Source organism: Ursus americanus, chromosome 5 (genome assembly GCF_024610735.1).
Source record: "Ursus americanus isolate L20-20 chromosome 5, mUrsAme1.1.p, whole genome shotgun sequence".
Classification (NCBI taxonomy): Eukaryota; Metazoa; Chordata; class Mammalia; order Carnivora; family Ursidae; genus Ursus; species Ursus americanus.
Window position 1 is genome coordinate 37,370,765 of NC_142131.1, and position 15,613 is coordinate 37,386,377.

The 15,613-nt window shown below is 34.3% G+C and overlaps 1 protein-coding gene across 13 annotated transcripts in view; it reads right to left on the bottom strand.

Moving 5' to 3' along the window:
- ERBIN (erbb2 interacting protein) overlaps window positions 1-15,613 on the bottom strand; it is a 125,524-nt gene that overhangs the window by 13,341 nt on the left and 96,570 nt on the right. For 12 of the 13 annotated variants that reach the window (XM_045794248.2, XM_045794247.2, XM_045794246.2 and 9 more), the window contains 4 exons: window positions 14,891-15,076; window positions 9,073-9,187; window positions 6,909-7,092; window positions 3,150-4,695 (listed from right to left, as the gene is read on the bottom strand). In XM_045794248.2, the coding sequence (XP_045650204.1) occupies window positions 3,150-4,695; window positions 6,909-7,092; window positions 9,073-9,187; window positions 14,891-15,076 (2,031 nt within the window). The remainder of the gene's footprint in view (window positions 1-3,149; window positions 4,696-6,908; window positions 7,093-9,072; window positions 9,188-14,890; window positions 15,077-15,613) is intronic. The other variant, XM_087862117.1, reaches the window with a different exon arrangement.

Here is a 15,613-nt window from a genome sequence, read left to right on the forward strand (position 1 = left end):
TTAGGAGTTAGTAGTGGCATTTGCTGCTTAAACTTGAAGAACCACTGATGGAATCCTTACAATGATGAATCCCTTATCACTAATCCCAGAGTTGCCTGAAAAATGTACCTCAATAAACACAATGCCTGGTTTTCATTGTTTCTGCTTATTAACTCCCAGAGCTGTAATATGCTTTTCTTTCAAGTGGATGCTTCTTGTCATGTCCCTAAATATTGAGGTTCTTATGGTCAAACTGAGAGCAACCACATTTTGAGCATGGCTTGCTATCAAGAAATACAGAAATATCATAACGAGCATTTCTATATTATTCCTAGGGAATATGTATGCCTTCTGCAGATTATGAAGTTGATCTCTAATACCAAGAAATATTAATGTGCCATTCCAGAATGAAAGGGATCTATAAAATTACAATGTACACTTTTAGTCATTTTGTGGATTCCAAAGTAATGGCTAAAGAAAAAGGTAAACGTAATAGGTCAAGCCTATACTTTCCCAGACCATTTCACAGACAATAAGGATTTGGCAGAGGCAATTCAGAGGTTCCATAAACATTTGATTAAAATGTAAAAATAAAGAAACTATACACACAACCACACATACACAGAAACATAAACAACACACACTGATATGTTACACATAGTTTTAACATGTTCTTAACTTGAGTGGTCCAAATGACCCTTTTAAATTCTATGTACAGCCTGGAACAAAGCTTCTTCTGTCGAACATATATAGAGTTTTTGTTAACTATGTCACTGACTAAGAAGGCTGAAGCTCAGAACAGGTCCGGTTTTGAACTCAGGCCTGTGCATAGACATCTACATAAAACTGCACCCTGTCACAACACAACACATTTGTGCAGAGCTCAATTAAGGAATACATCCTGGACTCTGCTGTTCATTACATGCTAATTGTTGTAGAACAGCAACTGAATGTGGAAATTATGTTATGTTAATGGTATCCTGGTCGAGTGCTTCTTACCAGAATTATTAGTTTAATTAAATAAGTCTTGAGAAGCATGAGGTGAGATCTATTTATATGTCCAGATTCCAGGTACAGTTTGTTGCAGGGAAGGGAAGGAGGGGTTACTACTAGAAGGTTTAAAAACCAAGTAAGCTGCAATAACTTACCAATTTTTGTATTAATGCTAAGCAACTAAGCTGAGCAAAGTAGCAACTTTTGATTTGGGGACTTACCTCTAGAGGCGGGGCAGGCATTGTGAAATCCCCTAAGGGTATTGTTCAAATGTCTACCAGGCCATATGAATTATGTTTGGGGGAGGAAAGGAATTACAGAGGAGTAAACAGATTTTTCCATCACCCTCCACCATTGTTAAAAAATGTTTTCAAGTTTGTAGTCTAAATCATATTGCTCTCTGTCCTCACAGGCTTTTCTTAGTTTCCCCTCTAAATTACCGGTACGCACAACTGGGAAACTACTGTCCTGTACTCTTGAAGTAACTGAATGGCCGATTTCTAAATATAGAAAGCGGAGAGGTACAATGAACAATGGGGTGGTTGCTACTTGCCTCCTATTTAGTCAAGTCTAGGTACATCTCCAACAGAAAGGGCAGTAATAGGGGAGAACAGCTGCCGGAGATGTCAACTACTCAGAATACAATGATAACCAAACTCCTCTCTTCATTCAAATCTGCTCTTCTTTTTCTATGTTGGCATTCCCAACAACCAGTTATTCAAGGCGCCACTCAAGCTTAATTCCTTTTTCTCAAAGACTTACGAGAGGAATATTCTAATCACAAGTAAACTATTCTAGAGTCTGTTTCGAAACTGTCTCTTGAATTCTTGCATTTGTCTCAATTCCATCAATACATTTCTCATTTATTTTCTGGACCACTCGAGACCCTCATAACTCTATCAACTTAACTACAGCCTCTTCCTCCTCAAAAACAAATACACACAAAAACAAAACCAAAAAAACCCAAAACTATAGCCCTTCCTCCTTCTAGTTTCATACTATTTCCAGAAGTTTATTTATAAAACAGCTATGGCATTCCTCTACTTAAGAAATTTCCAAATTCCTTAGAAAAAGCAAACAAGTTCAAAGAGCCTCAACAAAACGTACAGTTACAGCTGAGACAAAACGGATAAGAATGAGATTGCCTAAGGCCATTAGATGCTCAGCTATTTAAAGGTGAGAGGACAGTACTGAAAAGAGCTAACACTTACAGACAGAGGTTTAATGTGCATTGATGTAATATGGTACTAATCATATTTTAGGCATTCATTTTTGAAAAATCAGACCTAAGGAAGTTTTTTAAATGACTAACTGAGGTTGTATACACTTAGCTGTTTTAAAAAAACATATATTTAATGAACAAAGATAAGAAAATTCTTGGGTAAAAACCACTGAGAGACAGGAAGCTAAATCTTAAAGAGCATGCTTTATACACTTGAGCCACAGAACTGTGACACTAATTTATCAGTTGTACACAATAATTTAAAAAAATTTTTAACTCCTTTCAAAAACTGACCTTTACCCATTAAGTTATAAACTGAACATGATCTTGTTATTTTACCAATGTTTTCCAAACTTCATTAGCAGCACAGATACCTGAGTTCAGACAGGTCAGAAATGCAGTTCAGAAAAGTCAAGAGTAAATGCCATGCCAAAAGCCATCTGTGTCAGTGACAGCGTTAGTCTTATAACATTAACTGGGAAAAAAATTCTTAGATAAGATATTTACATTTATATTTCTTGTTATTCTGCTAATTATATAGTAAAACTGCTATTTTTGTACACATAAATAACCAATAATTATTAACAGAGGAGAGCAGGACGTCAGAAAATGCTAAACAGAGGTACACATGTATATGCATGTATTATTTACAGTATGTATGGCACAATCTAAAAGAGATATACACATAAACATATGAAATGAATTTCAGCTCATCAGAAAACACTGGGGAATAAGAGACAGAAAAGAAACATATCCTACCATCTCAGTTGTTTTGTCTGGCTAAGTCTAGACTTGAACTCTATTGTAAGTACCAAGAAAAAACTCCTCAAATACAAGTATATATTCAGTACTTCAGAGTATCTTGTTTTACCTTGTTTAAGAAACAAAGAATACCAAATATTTTTAAGAAAAATAAGTTCATAGAGAGGAAAATGAAAAATTCATATTTAATTACCTTTTCTAACTTTTTGGCCTCGATGTGTCGTAGTACTTGTTCTCGCCAATCATGAGGAACTTTACTTTTTCCTGAAGGGTCTAATAAAGAATGTTCAGAACCAACCCTTGCATTTGGTCTTTTTGAAGGACTAGTCCGTGAATAATTAAAATCACTAACAGACATAGTTCTCTCTGGTATTTCACTAATGGAGGGTCGAGCACTCTGAGGCCTTGATGCATTTGGACCATCGATGCTATATGTTCGTGCAGAAAGAGGTCTCTGTGATCCTGACATCATTGGAGTTCTTCCCACTGAATGTAACTCTCTGTATGATAAATAATCTCCTTCAGAAATTTGGGCCCTCCTTGTGGGACCTGATTCACCAAGATTTACAGAAGCTGTAGAGGACACACTACTTTGTCGCTGAATTGTAGCTCGAGTTGCTCCAGGAATGAGTCGGTCATTTGGTGAGATGGCCCACATTTCCCCGTGTCTTCCTGAACCAAGTCTCTGATGTAAATGGTACCCAGTATTAGCTCGAACATTGTTATGGTTAGAGAAATTCATATTGGCAGAATGTTTAGCGTAACTGTGACTTTCTGTGCTCTCTGATCTAGGAAGGCGCTGAGGAGGAAAACCAACGTGATCTATTTGGGGATTTTGTTTGGTGTGCCACAAAGGGTCCTTGACGGCAGCACTGCTACTGTACTGGATATTATATTGTGGAGGACCATATATTTGAGGCGTGGATTGTGGGCCACTTGCTGCAGGGCCTCTTATTACATTTGGCTCTTCAGGATTATGATTTGAATCAAACTTGAAAATTGCCTTTGTACCTGATATTAAATCAGAAGATGAAGAAGAACCAATAAATACTTGCAATGGTTGATCATACAAAAGTGTAGCAGACTTGCTCCTGACAATATTTTTTCCATCGACATTGGATGTTACTTTACTTGTTGCACTTGGCTGCTGTGGTCCATTATCACTAAGAATGTCATAGATTTTTAACCCTCCAGTCTCCATATTAGTTATACTATGAGATTTCACAACAGATCCAATTGGCCCACTTCTCTGAGGAGAGAGATCTTCAGTGCTTTTGGAAATACCCACATCAACGGTAGAATCAGTGACATGTGGTTCAGTCCTCCCAGGAGACTGTGGAGTTTCCTCAGAATGTCCATTTACCTTATTTACACATTCCAGATTAGGATACTTATTTCCATTTTCCAAGGGCTCAGCTTCTCCTTTAGCATTAATGCTTAAAAAGTCTGTTCCAAGCACTATATCCTGTGTCTTTGATCTTTCCACTATCTCTGGTTGAAACGTATCATTAGTTACAAGTTTATTAAGATTCATATTGATATGGTCTAATCTGTGAGATTCATCAGATGTGGCCATTGAGTCAACATCTTTCTCAATAAGAACCAATCGCTCTTCAATATTCAAATCATATTCAGGTAAGTTAAAATCTTTTTTATCACGAACCTGGAATTTTTCTTCTGTTGAATGATTTAAAATATCTCCATTTTGTAAAAGGCTGTTAAAATTTTCATCTTCTTGCCTAAAACAAAGAATTTTATCACAAACATAAAGCTCAGTTTCTTAGTAATAAGAAACATTAACAACTACTTAGTTAATGTGTAGGTACAAAAAGTTAAAAGACCTGATGGGAGTCAAAGATGAAAGTCATTTATTAGCAAGGAATAATATTAAAATATTATTGTAATAATCAAATAATATAGCTTCACATTAATGAAAACAAATAAAGCAACTAAAATTCATAGATAATATCACCAATCACTTTGTCAGAATAAAGTTTAACAGAAGTAAACAGTGAAGAAAAATGGACTTATAATAGCACCTTTTCATGAATGTGCTAAAAGAGGAAATGACTGAAAGATGGACAGACATATGAAAGCCAGTAACTTGAACAGGTGAGCAAAGAGCACAGAATATTTTTACAAATAATTCTGAACCTTACATTATTAACCAAAGTTAGTTATATTAACTGAGTAGTTATTATTAGATTTAAATATATAAATAAGGAAATTGCAAAAAGCTAAGAATTAAACAATTACTCAAAGTTCTACAAAAAATGAAGAAAGTAGGCTATACTAAAAAAAAAACCTTACAGAACTCAACAAAAAGTCAATTTTACTGTACAGTAATTTAAAAAGTAAAATAAAATAAACAATGCAGCACTGAAAAAATCTGAAGATCAAAAGCAAAACTAAGTCTAATCACTCTTCTAAGTTATCTTACTGTATTTGTCAAATATTTATAAATGTGCTATCTCAAAATTACAGAAAACATTTTATTTCTGCCTGGTGGAAATAAATCTACTTATATTTCACATAAATATGAAGACATATTTGTGTCCTCCTGTATAAATATTCAAGTTATGTTTAACAAATATTCCTTAGTATTGATCTTCCCACTAGGTAACAGACTATAATCATTATTAAAAATACAACATAGGGGGGAGGTGCCTGGGTGGCTTAGATGGTTAGGAGTCTGAATTCGGCTCCGGTCATGATCTCCAGGTCCTGGGATCGAGCCCCACATCAGGCTCCCAGCTTCCTCAGCAGGGAACCTGCTTCTCCCTCTCCCCCTGCTTGTATGAGCTCTCTCTCTCTCTCTCAAATGAATAAAATCTTAAAAAAAAAATAAAACAAAACAAAAACAACAAAGGTGTGGATATATCCCTTTGACAGCCTTTATTTCATTACACAAAAAACATGATTTATATAATACTAAACTACTTCTCAACAAAATATTGGTAACATTTTATAATTCAAGAAATTAATCATTATCTTAACATCTAAGAGATTATAAAAATTATTATACTACCACACTAGGTCATAGCCTCAAATTCAGAGAACAGATATAAATAATTAATCATAATTACAAGTATGTAATAGCTAAACTCATTTTGCAACATAAAATTCATCTTCCTTTTAAAACAATATGAATCAAGACAAACAAAATTTGACTTAACTGTGCCTGGAATTTAAGAACCATTTTACTCTAAAAAGTAGTCAATAATATCCCTACAATAAACTTTGGGTTCAGTAGTAACCCAAATCTTTCTAATAAGCACGTAGCTGATACATTAACATGAAGGTAAAACAACACACGTTATTTTGATAGCCAAGTAGTTTGAAAGCCCAAATAATAGTTGTTTTAACTTCAGCTAATTTTAGCCTGTAGGAATTAAGTCTTGTTTAGATAGTCTGACCTACAAATTTAAGTCTGATTCAAAGATACAGAAGTAATTAAAAATACTGAATGCCCTTTAATGGCATCCCCCAAAAATGAGAATCTAAAAAATACCCATTTCAACTTGAACTACTCCAAACAAGCTGTTTATGTTGTCATATCTAAAAATACCATAACACTGTCCAACTTTTGAATGAAGAGAATTAGAATATTTTAAATCCTTTCTTCCCCATTTATTTTTTTTAAGGTTATTTATTTTTTCAGTAATCTCTACACCCCATGTGAGGCTCAAACCCATGACTTTGAAATCAAGTGTCACATGTTCTTCCAACTGAGCCAGCCAGATGCTCCTTTTCTTCCCCACTTAAAAAACTAACATAAATGGAATGTAGCAAAGTTAAATAAGTAGTAATAAAATGGAAAAGAAATCATATACTACCTGAACTACTTCTATAATATTAATTTGTGAAATCTCCTTTGTTTTAGTCATATATATTTATTTGCCTTATTATCTCTATTGTACAAATAAATGATTCTGTTAAGATATTCACAAACCTGATTTTGGAATTAATACCAATATGAGTTTGTTTCATTGGAGAGCAGAGTGAGGTATCTTGACTACTATCAGTATTAAGAGAAACTGAATCAGACATCCGAGATGGAGAAGAACAGTTGCTGTTATTCTGATTGCTATTGTGTGTAACTTCATCTGATAAAGAATCTGTATCCTTTGCACCATCTGAAACAAAAAAATTTAAGTTGTTGATAAAGTCACTAAGGATTTGAGTTTAATACTTTGCAGTGATGACAAATGGCATTTATTGTCCTGGTTCAATATATAAAGAATTCTATGGATTATAAAATAAACAAAGGCACTTCTGAAAATTCAGTCCTAATACACACGAAGATTAAATAATTTAAAACTTGTGATGCCATTAAGCTTTTGACAAATATAATCTATGTTAAGATTACTGAAAGTTTTAGTTTTAACTACGGACAAGATTATATTATACAATGTTTTTCTAAGGCCATCAATTAGTTTTAGTGAGTATGGCTCTTGCACTCATTCACTGTATTTTTTTTCAGTAAGCTCTACACCCAACATGGGATCAAGAGTCACATACTCTACCAACTGGGCCAGCCAGGTGCCCCCTCATTCACAACTTTAAAAAGTCATAATAATAAAGAATAAACAATACAGTTCACATCCTAAATTTGTAAATTTATCTGGGGAAGAAATTATCTCATACAAGTGTGGAGCTGTTTTCATCTGTTTTGAAAATAAAAATGAGCAATACAGTCAATTTAAAAAAAAAAAGGCACCAAACAAATCAAGAAGTTGCACAAGGTGAGCTCTCTTTTGCTATTCTTTTTTTTTTTCTTTTGTATTCTTAAACCATTTTAAAGTGCATATGAAAAATGATCACTATATGAGACGGCTTTTGTTTTTTATATAAACAGAAATAGACAATATTCATATTCCATTATAGGCAGGTACTATTAAAAAGTATTATTATTTTTTTAAAGTAATGATAAAAAGACAGTAACTTGGGGCGTCTGGCTACCTCATTCGGTGGGGCATGCAATTCTTGATCTCAAGGTCATGAGTTCAAGCCCCAAGCTGGGCAAAGAGCTTACTTAAAAACAAAATGAAAAAAGATAGTAACATAGTATCTTTACAACCCTGGAGACTGTTTTTAATGCAATTCTACCCAAATCATAGGAAGAGTATATATAGACACAGTCATAGGAGATTATATGAATTAAAGATATTTTTTCTGTTCCAAATATCTTAGGAGCACAGTTCAAGTAGTCTGGATTCTTTACAGTTGACAATAATAGCACATGAGGCTTTCTAGATTCAACTTGAAGGTATTTGGGTGCTGGAGTCTTAATTTTTAAAATACTGTTAAGCAAGATGGCAGGTAAGTTCTTTCCTAGATCTTCTTCTTCTTCTTCCACCTCCTTGTGACAGATAGTAACATGTAAAATATTTAGCATAGTAAACAGCAACTAGTAAGTACTCAAATATCACTATCACTATTATTATGAAACACAAACTATATAAAAGCCACCTTGATGTAAGTTTCATTAATGCCATAAAGGCAAAGACTGGATGAGATAGTATAGACACGTTCAGGCACTAGCGGGGAGTAATGAGGGAAGCATGAAAGAAAGGGATAGATATTCTTCAAGTTCCCTTTCATTTCTAAGAGTCTGAGATTCTGTTACATGAAAAAAAAAGGCTGGGTGTGAGGAAGGTTTAAAAAGATTTCCAGGACAGATAAAAGAACAACAAGTACTATTTTACATCACGTACTGTGCTAGATCTGAATACTGAATAATCTAGCACATTTGATACTCACAAATTCCTTCATTAGCCTCAATTTATGTCAAGTTAGGTAAATTCATATGCATAAAATTAAGCTCAAGGATTACCCAGCAAATAAGCAGCAGAAACGGAATCACAATGCAGGCTTATCTGCCTATAAAGCCCACGCCCTTATACATAACCTTGCATGAGAGAAGAGAAAATATCTGCTAAGATTCTTATTTAAAAACAAGAAGAAGGAGTAGACCTTTTAGATAGGCTTATTTTAAAAACTTTCGAAAAAGTGTTTTAAAAAAAATAATGACATTTAATGAAATTTATTTCAAAAGAATTTATAAATCTGATAAATTCAGCCCATTTCTATTCCTAGTACTTTCAACATCTAACCTTTTTTGTTATTACTAAGAGCTACCACTTTCGGCTGGTTAATAGAGCTTTCAATTAATGGTGGTCGCATCTCTGCCATTTTCATCTCTTCATCAGAAGAAAGTTCTTCAGATTCCTAATTTAAAGAAAAAAAGTATTTAAATAAATTTTGGTTTCTTTAAATGAATAGATATTAAATCATAAGAACTTCAAAGGGAAAAGATAATTCAGAACATGGATGAAAAACCTTTTTATGGTAATCGTAACTAAAACTAATATATAATTTAAGTTTTTCAAGATATGGTAATAAAATTATGGTAATTATTAACAATTATCCCATAGTCAAAGTGGCTATGGGGTAACATTCCATGGTAGGTCTTAATTCAAGTGTATTAATGATTAATATGTGGCTGGTACTACGCCAAGTGCTAGAGAAACAAAAATGAATGAAACACAATCTCTGTCTTTGAAAAACTCAGTTTAGAGAAGGTGTTCCAACCAAAAGTCTCTTCCTAATTCTCACATTTATTTCCTCCAAGATTATCAAGTTGCAAGGAGTCAGAAGGACTGAGGTGCTCTTTCATTAAAATGAGTTAATGGCAATTTTTGACCAATTTGAAGATAGAATTTTTTATTATTCTCCATGAATTTTGCTCTAATATTTGACAACGGTTCCTTGATTATCTGCTATTGAATGCTATAAGTGAAAGGGGGTAGCAAACAAAAGGACCTAGTAGTAAACAACTATTTATAGAAATATTTTAACATCGCAAATACTGTATATAAAAAACAGAGCTTTTGCAAATTATTATTCCTAATGATGAAAATAAATAAATAATATGATGAAAATAAATAAAAAGTCTTAAACATTGTTCTGTTAAAATTACTAAGACTTTCCGTTACTTGTAAGTCACATAATAAAGATATGGACTAGGGTCAGAAAACTATTTCAGTAAAAAGGCCAGATCGTAAGTATGTTACACTTTGAGAGCCTTAAGTCTCTTTTCCAACTACCCAACTCTGCCATTGTGGCACACAAATAGCCACAGACAACATGTAAACGAACGACTGTGGTTGTGTGCCAGGAAAATTGAATTTCATCTAATTTTCCACATGTCATGAAATAGTCTTCTTACTCTGATTTTTATTCAATATTTAATAATGTAAAAGCTGTTCTTAGCTTGCAAGCCATATAATGACAGGCAGGGGGCTAGATACAGGTTATAGGCCACAGTTTGCCAAACCCTGTTCACGACTGTACTACAATGGAAAGACACTTCTAATTAGTAGAACAGGAAGAGAAAGTAAAGAAGGAAGGAACAGAAGCGAGGGGTGAGGTAAGATAGAAATGACATTCTGCACAAATTAAAGCATGGAAATAAGAGAAGGTATGCAGAGCATACCAACTCCATGTAGCTAGAGCTCAGATAACTAGCAGGAGACAGAAAAATTAGACTGGATTGAAGAGGGAAAGGTTATGCTCTTAAGTATGGACTCAGGTATGCGCTGGTCACTATTGGAAGTTGTCAAGCCAGGAACTCACATCAGATTATCTTTCAAAATGGTAACTCTGATATTAAGAATGTACAGGAAGAGAAAGAGACCAGCATAAAGGGATCTGGCTATCCTACAGTTCTAAAGAAAAAAACGTTTATCCTTAGGCAATGGCAGTGATGGCTGATGAAGAGAACATGACAGGAATTTTGGAATGAATAGGACCTAATGACAGAATGAATGCAAAGAATGAGAGAACGGGAGAAGGAAGGGCAAATGGTCTCTCCTAATTTTGATACGTGCAGTACTTTCAACTGCTGAGCAGACTTCTTCCTATACTACACCTGGCATCTGGGAGCTACAGCCTCCTACATTTCCTCTCACCTTTCTGTTTCCTGTGCTCAAGTCAATTAATGTACCTGAAGTTAGCTCTTATTTTATCCTTCCTCACTCTTTCTCTTTGGATTGCATTTTCTTCAATGTTATGTTTAATGTAGATAATTCTTCAATTTATAATCTAGCTTGCATTTCTCTTCCAAGCTAAAGATACACATTTCCAGTGACCTACTGAATACGTCTAATGGATGGTCCTGTTAAGTGTTCAACTACCAGATATTCAAAAACAAACTAGTCCTTCAAAGCCTGCTTTGAAACCCAAGTTCAGTTAATGGCATCATCATCCTATTCAACCAAAGTTATGTGACTATTCCCTCTTCTCCACTTCTTATAGTCAGGGATATTTACATAGTAAATCTCTTACATTCTTAAAATTAAGTTCCAGTCCACATTTTCTAGTATTATTATTCTAAAAGCCCTCAAACTTGGGAAGATTCAGTAGTTGTTGCCAGATAACCTTAATACATAGCTCTATCACAAGTACTGCTCTGCTAAAAGGCCTTCAGTGGCTCCTCAAAGACTACAGAACACTAAATCCAAACTCTTCAGCATGGCTTTCCAGAGCCTCATCATCAGGAGTCAAACTATTCTACTAATTTTGTTTCTTTCTACCACCCCTGATAAACTCAGATAGATGGAACATGCTTTTTTCTACATTTCTCAAGCACACTCTTTTGCTATCATTATTCCTTCCATATTTTATTCAGTTCTCCTATTTCTGCTGGATGAAATACTCCAAGTACAAGTTAAACAGCCCCTTGATCCTAAAGCATCTCGGTTGTTCCTAGCCAGAAAATATCTCTTTTCTAAATTTATGTAGCACTTAGTATTTTTATTACTTAGTACTTTTCTTATATACTAAGCACCTTCTAACCTTGATTATATCTATATACCCATGTATCTATTCTGCCACCATAGCTCCAAACACAGTGCCTTACACATAGAAATCATACAAAATAAAGTATTAAGTTCACTAGGACAAACCTAATAACCTTTTCACAGATTATGTTATATTAGGCCCAATGTATTTAATAAGTGTATTGAATGATGTGATCCATTTAAAGTACATTCACAAGCCACGAGGTTTCTTTCTTGCAGTGAATACCAGCTTAAAGGATAATCTTGAAGACAGATGTGCTTTGAATATATTTAAATTTTTCAGGAATAAAGATGCTACTATGAACCCACAATATCACCTTTTCTATATACCAGTGCTCTCCAAATGAACTTTCTATAATGATAGAAATGCTCTGTCTGTGCAGTTCAACATGGTGGCCGGACGTAGCTACTGATCACTTGTAATGTTGACTAGTAAAACTAAGAAGCAGAGTTCTTACCTTTATTTACTTAATTTAAATAGCCACTTATAACTAGTGGATACATAGTGGAAAATGTAGCTATAAATCAAAAACACTTCAGAATTTAATTTTGTAAAGTTAGAGCTTTACCATTTTACATTATCTCCAGCAGTATATGAGGGGAAGCAAAAAAAAAAAAAAAAAAAAAAGTGCAGCTACTTCTGGAAAACTGGCATTTTCTCAAACAGGTAAACAGTTACTATATGATTCAAAGTTCTACCCCTAGGTATATATCCAAGAAAAAAAAGAAAATATTTACTGACACAAAAACTTGTATCCAAGTATTCACAGTGGCCTTATGCACTATAGTCAAAATGTGGAAATAACCAAAATGTCCATCATTAATGATAAAATGGAGTATTAATGGTCAAATCTATAGAGGCAGATAATCAGTAGATAAGATGGTAGGGCTCAGGGGGATGGAGTGGTTGTGGGGAGATGGCTATGAAGTACTGCCTTCTTTGGGGGGTAACAAACATTTGAAAAGTAACTGCAGTGAAGGTTGAACAACTTTTAGTAGACTAGTAGCCACTGAATTCAAGCCCCACATCAGGCGTGGAGTCTACTTAAAACAAAATAAAAACAAAACTGGAGGTATCAAAATCACAGATTTCAAGATATACTACAAAGGTGTAGTAATCAAAACAGTGTAGTACTGGCACAAAAACAGAAACACTGATCAATGGAACAGAATAGAGCCCATAAATAAATCCATGATCATATGGTCAATTAATCCTTGACAAAGCAGGAAAGAATAACCAAAGGGAAAAAGAATGTCTCTTCAACAAATGGTGTTTGGAAAACTGGACAGCAACATGCAAAACAATGGAAGTGGACCACTTTCTTACACCATACACAAAAATAAACTCAAAATGGATTAAGGACTTAATTGTGAGACCTGAAACTATAAAAATCCTAGAAGAGAGCACAGGCAGTAATTTCTCTGTCAATGGTCATAGGAACATTTTTCTTTCTTTTTTTTCTTTCTCTTTTTTCAAGATTTTATTTTTATGTCATCTCTACACCTAATGTGGGGCTCAAACTCACAAACCTGAGATCAAAAGTCACATGCTCTACTGACTGAGCCAGCCAGGTGGCCCAGAACATCTTTCTAGACATGTCTCCAGAGGCAAGGGAAACAAAAGCAAAAATAAACCATGGGGACTACATCAAAATAAAAAAACTTCCCCACAGCAAAGGAACCAATCAATAAAACTAAAAGACAACTTACTGAATGGGAGAAGATACTTGCAAATGACACATCTGATAAAGGGTTAGTATCCAAAATATATAAAAAACTTAAAAAACTCAACACCAAAAAACAAATAATCTAATTTAAAAATGGGCAGAAAACATGAGCAGACATTTCTCCAAGAAGACAAAGAGAGGGCCAGCAGACACATGAATAGGTTCTCAACATCACTCATTATCAAGGTAATGTAAATCAAAATCACAATGAAGTATCACCTCAGAACTGTCAGAATCGCTAAAATCAAAAACAAGAAACAACAAGTGTTGGTGAAGATGTGGAGAAAAGGAACCATCTTGCACTGCTGGTGGGAATGCAAACTGGTACAGCCGCTGTGGAAAATGGTGTGGAGGTTCCTCAAAAAAATTAAAAATAGAATTACCATATGATCCAGTAATTCTACTATTGGGTATTTACCCAAAGAATATGAAAACACTATTTTGAAAAGATATATGCACCCTGATGTTTATGGCAGCATCGATTACAACAGTCAAAATATGGAAGCAACCCAAGTGTCCGTCGATAGATGAATGAATAAAGGTGTGTGTGTGTGTGTGTGTGTGTGTGTAGCTATCTATCTTGCCATAGGCAGACAGACAGATATACTGGAATATTACTCAGCCATCAAAAAGAATGAAATCTTGCCATCTGCAACAACAAGGATGGCTCTAGGAAGTATAATGCTAAGTGAAGTCAGAAAAAGACAAATACCACATGATTTCACTCATATGTGGAATTCAAGAAACAAAACAAATGAACAAAGAAAAAAAGAGACAAACTAAGAATCAGACTCTCAACTACAGAGAACAAACTGATGGTTACCAGAGGTGGGGGATGGGTGAATAGGTGATGGGATTAAGAGTGCTCTTGATGAGTACTCAATTAAGTACAGAATTGCTGAATCACTATATAGTACACCTGAAACTAATATAACCCTGTATGCTAACTATACTGAAATTAAGAAAAGAAAAAAGTCTCAGACATTCAAGGAAAAAAAAAAACTTCACAACCAACGATAAATGCTTAAATAAGTGAAATAATTTAAATATACCTATGGTAACCTTTTTATTGTTAAACAATTGAGATGATGTATTTTAAAGAATTAGAATAGAACCACCACAATCTAATTTACATAGTAAACATTTGAGTGCAATACAGGTATAAAATTTTAAGTTCAAAGTGATAAATAAGTGATAATAAAGTAAATACCTATGAAATTTCTCAAATGAGCATATTTTCTGCTTTTGGTATCAGTTTTCTATCTTTAGTTATTAGCAACAATGAAATACTAAATTCTTCAAAGTTGTTACAAGTGTGCCAGAGAATAATCACAAAGCAGTACCTCAAAAACATCATCGTGATTAACAATATGCTTCAAATTCTCCGAGGCTTTCATATTTGTAGTCATGGGTAGACTCCCAGGACTAATCTCAGCTTCAGATTCACTGGTCTTCTGTAAAGAGTTTCCTATCATATACTTTTCTCTTTCATCAGCTTTGATTCTTACTGGAGTGGTACTTTCTGAAGTCTATGTAAAAGAAAAGACAACTCATATTCCTTAAAGCTCTATATCTATTTTTGTACTATAGTTCAGATTAGAATTTAAAAGTAGGGGAGCCTGGTTGGTTCAGTAGGAAGAGTGTGTGACTCCTGATCATGGGTTCAAGCCCCACAAAGGGTGTAGAGATTACTAAATATATATATTTAGTATATTTATATTTAGTATATATATATTTAGGCCATATATACTCATTTGAAGAGCAGGTGGCCCCCAAAGGTTCACGAACCACATTAAACTTTATAATTTAGCTGAGGCTACATTTCACCTTTTAAGCTGCAAAGCTGGTGTTCATGAGTGAATCACTTAGCTCAGCACGCTCAAACTCAGGATGGTTAGAGTGTTTTCTGCTGATTGTGGAATGTATAGTAATTCTAGTGACATGAGAAAACTTCAGTTTCTGTAATATAGTATGGGGGGTAAAGTCCATTGAAGGAACACAAACTTTAAGGATCTGTGTAGGTTTCTGAAACATCCCAAGGAAATAGTCTGCATAGCAATTACATT